The sequence below is a fragment of the Acanthopagrus latus genome, chromosome 17, assembly GCF_904848185.1.
Source record: "Acanthopagrus latus isolate v.2019 chromosome 17, fAcaLat1.1, whole genome shotgun sequence".
Taxonomy (NCBI): Eukaryota; Metazoa; Chordata; class Actinopteri; order Spariformes; family Sparidae; genus Acanthopagrus; species Acanthopagrus latus.
In genome coordinates this window covers 6,886,370-6,897,198 of record NC_051055.1, presented here as the reverse complement: position 1 = coordinate 6,897,198, position 10,829 = coordinate 6,886,370, and the positions used below count along the sequence as shown (strand labels likewise).

Genomic DNA, 10,829 nt, shown 5'->3' with positions numbered 1-10,829 from the left:
ACGGAGCCAGAAGAGAGTACAGAAGACCAGAGGGGCTGACAGTTAAGAGATGAGGTGGAGCCCAAGACTACATCCACATGGGACATGATCAGACTGCTTTCACTTGAGACAAAGAAAGCGGCAATTGTCAGTTGTTGGGATGGACAAGTGATCAGTTTTCTTTTAAATAACAAGGACACAGACTGTAAATATATACAAAAAAGACTCTGCCATTGATTTGCATCCTTTATTTTAGTGACTAAACACATATCTTGCTCTGAGCAAGTTTGCATTTTTCATCACAGGATCCACTATAACTATATCCACTATATGTAAGAAATAAAGAACAGAGTAAATGAATCTAATGTTTAATGAATATTTCTGAGTTGGTACCTACTTGTAACTATTAAAGTTCCTTGTGTTTTCAACAGATACATTTTTTTCCATTAAAGACGATGAGATAAGAAATGTGCTACAGTTGATTGTTAAAGCCTGTCAGAAAGCTTGCTGTCAGAGTCTCATCCTGGCTGTGTTCATGATAATCTCAAGTCTTAGTCTTTTGTAGTTACAGCAAAGTAAATTGTAAGAATGGGGCTAATGTTTTCCACATTGGGACCATCTCTTAATCACTCAAACCCTCTTACTTTATACTACACATCTCGCAATAACTACATAAAGTGGCCTTGATTTCCTGATATTTCAGTAAGCAACAAGAATTTTTTTATGTTAGAAGATCCAACATACATTCTTTTGAAAGCATACTGAAGCCTTAAGAAACATTTGGAAAGTACGTTTTTGGCTAACTTTTAGCACCGGTGCTAGACATTAAAGGAGACATATTGGGCTCATTAGGTGCCTTACCTGACATTGACGCCGCAATAAACAAAGTAACTGATACTCAAATGGTAAAATGGCTTCTACAGCATCTATTTTGTCATACTGACCAAAGCTGCAGTATTGTATTCACTCTCTGTCTGAAAAGCACAGTTTTAGCTTCCATAGCTTTAAGTCAGCCTGAGCCAGCACAGCTCACAGTGTCTCTGGTCAGGGTGCTTTGAGCTTGCAGTTAGCACCACTTCTACTGTGAAGATCGCCACAAGAACTGCTTACAAACACTACAGCTTCGTAACAGTCTGTATGGTGTTAGTCAGTCTGCCAGGTGCTATTCGCAGTAACACAGTTACCAATCCAATACATTCCTGCAGTCTGACCATTTCACTTTCACACATACCTGTTTTAAATTGAGTGCATGTCCATCAAGTAAATTTAGACACATACTGGTAAGTTTCCTGAAGCGAATCAGGCTTCATATGACAACAAAGGAAATGTCATCCGAGCTAGAGGTGCAGTACAAATATAGAAAGCATCATAAAATAATTAGTTACCGCCATCAAACCTACTACTTGTTACTTAGTTTGTTTCAAACTAGGCCCAATCTGCATCTTCTGAATTTGAATCTCCTGATAATGCTAGTGCTAGCGGTCTGGTATATATGATAAAAACAAATTACTTCTCAAGCTGTTGGCTGTTGAGGTCTGTATTAGTAGAAAAAGCTGCCCACTTACGTAAGAAGGAGGCCGGAATCAGAATTTCTTGCTGAATCCAGAGTAAGGTCACGTAGGCATTCCACAAAAAAACAGACTTGGTGTTTATTTAACAGGTTGTGGATTGGCAGGCTGTCCTTATTTCCAAATATATGTGCCTGAGCACTGACAGAGTGAGATTTTCATAATATGTTCCCTTTATGAATAGAATTGGTCATTCTACCGGAACTGGCTGTCTACAAATGTAGTTAAATATAGGATACATGATCCTATATCTATGCTTAAGGTTTGGATAAGCCTGTCAGGTAGAAAATATCCGTCTGAATGGACTACTACCTCTGTATTTAATTGAGAACAGAGTAGGCCATTCTGTCAAACAGTATCTGTGACAACAGGCTGCTATGTCTATAAATGTAGCTAAAAATACAGTCGCTCATTGCTTTGAGGTGAAAAATATCAGTCAGAATGGATGACAATGTGTATAAAGTAAAATCAGCACATTTTATATTCAAAAGGTCAAAGGTCAACTTCACTGTGACATCATAATATTCTTTATAAAATGTCCTGGCCATTATTCCTCAGTATAGCTCAGGAACAGCCACCTGACTGCTGCACTAAGACATACAACCACACGGCAGTAACACCAGTTTCTCTTCAGTTTTTTGTAACATCTAACTACCCATGGGCGAGTTAGCATTTTAGAGCGCATACCAAACTAAAAATCTGTATGTATATGAGACAAATCCTCTTATTTGAAGCTGTGTAATTATGATAAACTTTTAAACCACATTGTTGTCCTGAACACGAGTCATTCTGAAGAAATCGTGATCTTGTTGTATGACTTGTAGCAGATCACTGCAAAGGAGCTAATTTACTTAACAGCCCTGATGAGCTAGAGCCTCTATCTTCTTATTGTCGTCCTTCAAATCCCATCAGCGCTGCCACCTGAGAGAGAGAAAGAGGAAGAGAGAGGAAGGTGTATTTGGGAAAGGGTCAGGGATCAGAGGGAGGGACCTGGGCAGGAGTCAGGGATTAGTGTCACCTTGTGCTTTGTTTAGAGGCTGATGCAGACATGATGTTCTGACTGGAGACGCATCTGTGTGAAGATCTGCTGCAAACTCCATTTTGTGTCTTTACATGGTGAAGTGGCTGTTCTTCCTCTTTCAGTCAACCTGTGATCCACAATGTTTTTTTTTTTCTATATTCACTGACAAACTATTTGAAATAAGCTTTTGTTGTTGTTGTTTGAATATTAATGAATCTACCAGTTATTTTTCAATCATTCGATCTGTGCATCGTCAGTGGTGACGTCTTCCTCTCATGTCTTTATTTGTTCGACCCAACAGTTACTCTCTCTGCATCAGAAAATATTGTTCCCCGACACAACTGGCAGGGCCTTGTGTAACCGCTTGAGCTTTTAATTCCCTCCATTCATCGTCACCAAAATTCTCCCATCATCTGGCAACAACGCGCCTCGTGCGCTGTACTCTAAATAAATAAGAGCAGGGCTGCCCGGAACCACAGCCTCACCTGCAGTAACGGTCACTGTCACTAGTCATACTCAGTATTTATCCTCCCCACTTCACATCCCCCCCCCCCCTTTCACTCCCACAGTGCTCATGATCTGCTTATGAAATATGCATCAGGCTCTTCCTGTGTACAGTGCTGCTCCAGCTGCACACAGCACCCTCCTCCAGTCCGTGTTTTTGCGGCTGCTGTGCGCCTGCTGTCAATGAACATCCAGCGCGTCCTCTCGGCTTTATTCTTCTACGTGTTTCCATCGCTCCGCCTCTTCTTCCTATCTGGATTCCCCCCCCTCTCTCTTTCACTCCCATCATCTCTATCTCTCTCCCCTCTCTCTCTCTCTCTCTCCCTCTCTCTCTCTCTCTCATTGCATCCATTTTTGTGCATTTAAGAAATCTCCAAGAATTACCAACCTGGAGGAAAGCGAGCTAACCGGAGTGACAGAGGAGGAGGGTTACGGACTCCGAAAAAGAAAAACAAACAAGGACGGGACCGGGCAAACCTCCCCCCCCTTCCTTCCTTCCTTTATTCCAACATGCGAGTGAAACCTTACTAGAGGATGGCAGCGATGGGTTAGACAGGATTTAACATGACTGCAAAATAAAAGGCAAGAGTTGGTTGCTTTTTTCCTCCTCCTTCTTCTTCTTCCTGCTACTTCTACTTTTTTCCTCTCTCACCCCCGGGATGGATGGATGGATGGATGGATAGATGGAGGCTTGTGTGTGGAATACCCGAAGGTTGTAGCCCGCAGCCCGTGTGCGCTCCCGCTTCCTTTAAGGGCGTCTGTTCCTCTAATCTTAACAGATATTTCCATGCGTGTGTGTAAATTTGGCGTTTCAGCCCCGCAACAGCTTGAGTACCGCGAATGTGCCCCCCCCTCCTACCCCCCCTTCTCCGTGTGCAGGCATCGCTCACTCGGCTGCAGCGTTATTTACGCTCCCAACTCCATTACGAGCGGTTAATAGATGAGGATGAAGCCTGTAATTAATATTTTTGACGCTTTATTCCTGCAGCGCGGTGAGATTGTGTTGCATGATAACTCCCCCCCCTCTACCACCACCACCATGCCGTCTCTGAGAGCCACGGTGCCTGAAGCGACCCCCCCCCCCCCCCAACACACACACACACACACATACACACACACGCACACACACTCCCTTTCACCGCCAATTTCTGAATTCTGACAGCATGACATGTTAGCATGAATATCGTCCACAATGCCGCTGCCGCTGCTTGACGGTGCTTTTCTCGTTTATTTGTAGCCACTGTGTGTAAAAGATGTCTGCTCCACACGGGCCCCGGGGCGGCCCTGGCCCTGCTGCTGCTGCTGCTGCCGCTGCCGCCGCTGCTGCTGCTGCCTCAGCGGCCGGCGCCATGCCGGAGATGCCGGACCTCAGCCACCTCACCGAGGATGAGAGGAAGATCATCCTCGGTGTCATGGACCGACAGAAGAAGGAGGAAGCGAAGGAACAGTCGATGTTAAAGTAAGGAAAAGGCGGTTGGAGAGGGGAGCTGTCGGGGCTGTCAATAACCCCGGGTGTTTGTGGGTTGTTATTACAGTGTGTGTGTGTGTGTGTGTGTGTGTGTGTGTGTGTGTGTGTGTCTATAATTGTCTCTCTGTGAGATGCTGCTGGATCATGTTGCCTCTTGACATCCAAGCCAGAGCTTAAATAGTCGACCACTAGCCGACGGGACCAAGGTGAGCTGGGGTTGCCGTCTCTTGACTCCCTCCGTCTCTCTTTCTTTCTTATTTATTTATTTATTTATTTTTTCAGTGAACACTTTATTTGAATGGCCGAGTATCGTTTTTTATAATGCGGCACACACTCCAGCCCCCCCCCCCCCTTTTTTTGTCTTTTCTTTTTTCTCCCCCCTCCACTTTTTGTTGGAGCTGTTAGCTGTACTATAATGGGCAGGGTTTAGCAGCGAACGGGCGCCATTTTCACGTAAAAAGCACGCCAAATTGCTTAACCTTTCCCCGCGAACGTCACCGAGATTACACAATGTGACACTGGAAGGATCATTTAAGGTGTCCTTCGTGACGACGGCGCACGCGGTGTGTGTGTGATTTCAACGTTAAAGTCTCCTGTCGTCCCCCCCCACCCCCCCTCACCCACCCCTTCGTCGTCGTCCCCCCCTCTCTCCCCCCCACCGCTCCTCTTGTGTACAGATGTCGCTCGGAGCTGTTTCAGCACCACGGCGCTGTCCACTGTAGGGTTTTAGTTTTTAAGGTGGACCGGACTGTTTCCGCCATCATCGCTCTCTAACCTTTTGCCGCGTGAGCCATAACTCTGCTTTTTTTTTTTTAATGGAGGAATATTACACCCCGCCGTATTGCCCCGGTCGTTAAAACTCACTTTCAGTTGATGCATTGTTAATTAAAGCATTTGGTTTGGCCCTCTTTTGGTCAGCCGGGCTAATGAGAGGAGAAGGAATCCGGGGCGGGGGCCTTAAACGCACCCATCCTGTTGATTTTTTCCCGTAGTTTTCCTCCTTCAATGAAGACGCCGCACATGCTTGCGTGCTCACCGGCCAGGAGATTGTGGCGCTAGGCCTGTTTTATTTGGAATTCAGCTTCAATATTTGGCCACATCTCAGGCCGACAACCGATGAGTAATAGTGTGTCTGTCCAATATTCTGCCAGAGATCACTGGCAGGCTCCGCTGTTGCTGCAGCCTCACAGCATGGCTGGTGACACTAGTGTGTAAGAGATGTGCACGACCATCACGGGGAGAGCCTTCCAGGTGGCAGTTAGAGCTCGTTGTTTTCCCGTCGTCGTCAGGTGGATGATTCCAACGTGGCAGCATTCCTAATGGAGGGAAAGTTGTGCAATCCCAACCTAGTGCTGCTGCATGATAAACATGACTCATGTACTCCAAGACACGGCTACCTCGGCCGCTGCGGTGCGTGCTGTGTGAATCATCCAGGCCTTTTCCGCCTTCTCCCTGCTTTCACTACCCTCCACCCCCCACCCTGACCCCTTCCCCTCCCCAATAGCTGAGTGTTTTTTTTTCCCCTCATTTCTCTTTCTCTGAGGTAAAAGGGGATTGTCAGTTTTAGTCACTCTTAGCCTGACAGTGATGTCAAAGCCTTGTCATGACTGAGCATGGGCAGAAGAGGCCTCTTCTTTGAGGAGGGACATGACTGACTGACTGACTGGCTGACTGGCTGGCTGTCTCACCATAATGTTAGGTAACTCTGATTGCAGGCCACACAAACTGAAAGCATACAAGACACAGGGCAGTCAAAGAGGCCTTTGTATCGATTGCTTGTGCGCTGATTTGCATAAGAATTATGTTTCCAGCGTGGCTTCTATCCTGCGTGCCTTGGTTACCTGGGGTTTTTATCTCGCCGGCAGGCCTGTACTGCAGATGCTTATGAGCTGACAAAAGACACAGAGTTAATATTAAGGGCTGGCTGCCACCATTTTGTTGTGCTTTAGAAGATCCCATGACACATTTTGGCCACACAAGTAAAGTTTTCCTTCAATATTTCACGCAGTAGTTTCCCTGTGTTCCCTCCTATACGTGCAAGGTGACTCACCATGAGTCATCAAAACAGTAAATCCCCACTTTCTTTACCTATGAATCACACAAGCACAACGTATCCTAAAGCAGCATTAATATGCTCAGCCCTGGCATAGGTGCAACTGCAGTGGATTAACTTGTCATTGGATGCTTGGTGGCGTTTAATGTCGGAAGCAAACACCCACACTGCAACATCCAACCCTATAGCCCGCGCGTCTGCGCTGTCACGGTCACGGTCCAATCCCACAGCGGCTTGGATGGCTTTTCGGGAAAGTGGCAGTTTGAACATCGAAGTGTGTAATCTAACAGAGGGAATCCTGGGAGGATGGAGGGATGGAGAGGAGAGAGAAGCCTCCAGCTGCAGGGCTTGCCAACTTGCTGTCATCTCACTGGAGGTGCTACAGAGAGCGTGGATGGAAATCCAGAGCTGCTGACTCGCATGTAATTAGCTACTCTCTCTTAGCCTGCTCATTCTTAGCAGGCCTGTACGCGTGTGTGTGTGTGTGCGCGCGTGTATGCAGAAGATGTGTTGCACCAACGAGGATCCTTTTCCTCAAGTCCATTAGGCGGCGCTCTACATATCTAAAGCTCAATCGTAGAATTCTGTCCTAGAAAGCTCATCAAAGCTGCAGTCGCAGAATTCAGCTCAGAATCTTAACAGGAACGTGCACAATTAAGCATGGCTCCAGGTGCATTTGTTCCATTAAACTGACTACACTGGAGCTATCCCAGCTTCCCATGCATCAGTGAGTCTCTGAGCAGTACAGTAATGATGGTCATGGGACCCCCACCCCCACCCCCACCCCCACCCACCCAGACGCTGTGTATCCCACAGGCAGGCGTCAGCTGCCTGTGATGGGGTGACCCACAGAACACCCCGGGCTCCACTACTCCTTTCTCCCTGTTCCTCCAGCCCTCTAGGGCTGCTTCCTGGTTCTGCTTGGTGGCTAGGAGAGGGGAGCAGGAGGCGGTAGTAATGTTCTCCATCCTAACTCCTCTATCCTCTGACGCTTTGTCATTGTTTCTGTTTCTCGGGCTGCATATTGTGTTACCTGTATTATGAGTGCAGGGGCTGATATTGAAGCGCACGCTTACTATCTCAGCACAGAGCGAAGGCAATACTTTGACCTCTAGGTGACCAGTCTCTCTCTACTGACATCCCAGTAAATATCCACGCCCCTCCTCTTCCTTGTGACAGTGTTCAACTGGGGGGACTGTGTCATTCGCTCGGGGACCTCCTTTGACAGTGCTAATTATACCGGCTGCCTCGTAGAAGGGACTCCCACTGAGATGCAGCTATTCCCGGGCTCTGAGGTGTCTGCTGCTCTGCCATATATTTGGGCACCACCATATATTTTGTTGCACAAGATGAAGGATGCCCCAGGTTCCCATTGTGTATGCTGTATCTAGAGGTTTTAAATCGAAGACTAATATCTGAGATTATGTTGTCACTGGGATGCCAATATTGAAAGAAATTAGTGTTTTTTTTCTTTTCTTTTTTATAGTATTGAGTTTTACAGTATTTTCCCCAGAAAGCAACTTAATGTGAGCTCTGTATTATTCCCTCGCGTGCCTGGAAACACATGTTTTGCAGTGCATGTCTTTCAACTTGCAATCACTTTTAATATTTTCCCAGGCCTGGAGTATTACTCTATATAATGAATCAGCTGATAGTGTGGAATTGCCGTGTTGCCTTTTCAATTCATGCCATATATCCCGGCTCTATTTTGAATATTACCTTAGCTGCTGTGTGCACTGTTACAGTGTTACTATTTACAGTACTCATTTCTGTTTACACTATACTGCACCCTAGGAGGTAATAGTGATGAGAATGCACAAGGTATTCATTATTTAATTGTTCACAGGACTAATTAAAGAGTTAGGAGCTAACAGGGACGCTAATTAAAAATCACCTGTTTTTTTTATGACCAGTGCACTTTGAGTGACCCATCCATTAACAGCTCTTTTCCACCCTGATTTAGAAAATAAAACGTGTGCCCGGTTAGCATGTAACACAGCTATTGTGAAAGGTGTGCTGGGGGGGTTGGTGTGTGTGTGTGTGTGTGTGTGTGTGTGTGTGTGTTCAGCGTGAAGAGCATTGACCTAGAATTAGCTTTGATTGATCACATCCCATTTCCTTTTTCTGTTACACCCCCCCCATCCCATCCCCCTTCCTTCCTCCACCACAACTGCACTCACACACCTCTTCCCTCCTGTCCAGGTCATTTATCTGATAGTGCTAGAGAGCTCAGTGTACCAGCTGGGGTTAGAGCTACAGAGAGGCCCCTGTGTCCCCGGAGGCCATACAGTGGGATCTCAGTCCCTCTGAGAGCAGTGGTAGCGCGTGCACACAAACACACACACACACACGCTTTACAGTGAACAAAGCATTAAAAAAATGTTATTAATGTGTTCATCAATGTTAAGACTGAGACTGAGCACTATGAGTGACCAAAAAACTGGCACGGTAACTAAATAGAGATGAAGTGACCACAGCTTAACCTGGCAACACAAAGGAAAAACCCGCTGTGTACGCCACAGGAACAGCAACACTTCCTGGTTCTCTGTAGGAGCCAATTCTGTTCCAAAATCAGAGTCATAAGCAGGGCTAACATGAGTAAAAACCACCGAAACAACGCTTTAAACTGCACCGAGCTCCTTCAAGATGTAATTACATTTGTGTAACATACTGTAACACACGACATACTGCTGCATACAGTGCAGTGTGGTAATATCTTGTAGCTTTCTCACAGTCTAAATGATTGTACTCCCACTGTAAACCTTGTACAACCTGCTGTTGCAATACTGTACTTAGTCATGTTCATGCCAATAAAGCATGTCTGAATTTTTTTTTAGAAAGAGAGAGAGAGAGAGAAAGAGACCTATGGTTGTGAAATGAGGCGAGGCAATGCTCAGAAGCTTCCCACTGGACAATATACAGTATACACACACACACACACACACACACACACACACACACACGCACACATACGCACACATACACACACACTCTTTCTTCTCTCCTTGCCTTCCTCGTGTTCCCTTAGCTCACTCACCCATGCTCACTCGCCTTCCCATGCAAAGAGCAGATTCTGTCATGAGCGTTCGTTCCAGAGACTCCCATCCCCCATCACTTTCCCCAAGGGAGAGAGGGAGGGAGAGAGAGAGAGAGAGAGGGAGGGAGAGAGAGACAGAGAGAGACAGAGAGAGAGAAAGTGGAAGACTGGATGCTGTCTTGACTCTATAAAGCAGAAAGCACGCCAAATGAATACATCATCATGCCAATTAAAGTAACAATGTGTTTTGGTTCTGGAAGGTTGGCGTGTTATCAAGTAGTTTGGCTCAGCCGGACGGGGGAAATCTGGTTAGAACACAATTGCCGTTGTTAAAATGATATATAATATATGATATTATATATTAACAAGTTGCTCGTAAGCGGTGCTATAATGGGTAGTGAAGTTACATTACTGCAGTGTTGAGGTCCTTTGGTGCTCTCCTGTCCATCTGTCTTTTTTTTATTTTTTATTTTTTATACATTTCAGCCATTAACCTATTGTATCAGTCAGGTTGCCTCTAGCCTTGTACTTGTATATGCTGCTGTTCTCTCTTCATTTGCCTTTTCTGTGTCGTCCTGTAGTACATACCTCCCCACTGGGCTGAACGTGTCTGAGCGTAGGCTAACTATGCTACAGATTTACCTTGGCTAAGTCACAGCGTTGCTATTTTCTCTGTAGGAAAGGCACATGTTATTGTTCTTGTATATCTTTTTCTTGGGGATAACAAATTACGTGAAGTTTTAGCATGTCTCTCTGTACTTTTTGGCTTCATTGCTCTGTCTGTGGCACTCTGACCCCAACCCATCCACACCATTTACTGAGAACAATCCTGTTAACTTTAGCTTGCTTAAAACTACTGTGTTTACTGGCTAGCTGCTAGCTTTGCGAGGCTGCCATGTAGTACTGGGCTGGTGCAGTAACACGTTTGTCATGGCTAACGTGTTAGCAAACAGTCGATGCATACACATTCAGTTGCATGCATTTGAAGTTGTGTTTCCTGCAAACTGGTGGATGCGAGATAAATATACAGCTCTTGAAATATGCAATGTTTCCTCTAGCTTGCTGACCAGCTGCTAACTTTGTAAGAGTCCCATTTAGTGCTGGGCAGGTGATGTACAGATTTCTTTGTGGAATATGAGGAGGCAGGAGGTTGATGAGAGTTGGTGAGACTGAAGCGAAACAGTGAAGTTTGATGGTGC

At 45.8% G+C, this 10,829-nt stretch overlaps 1 protein-coding gene across 41 annotated transcripts in view; it reads left to right on the top strand.

The window, feature by feature from the left end:
• Positions 1-2,377: 2,377 nt before the first annotated feature.
• rims2a (regulating synaptic membrane exocytosis 2a) overlaps positions 2,378-10,829 on the top strand; it is a 156,239-nt gene continuing 147,787 nt past the window's right edge. For 10 of the 41 annotated variants that reach the window (XM_037074151.1, XM_037074137.1, XM_037074143.1 and 7 more), the window contains exons 1-2: positions 2,382-3,654; positions 4,310-4,531. In XM_037074151.1, the coding sequence (XP_036930046.1) occupies positions 4,326-4,531 (206 nt within the window). In that variant the 5' untranslated portion in view covers positions 2,382-3,654; positions 4,310-4,325. Of the gene's footprint in view, positions 3,655-4,309; positions 4,532-10,829 lie in introns of all 41 variants that reach the window. The other 31 variants (XM_037074150.1, XM_037074145.1, XM_037074149.1 and 28 more) reach the window with 9 other exon arrangements.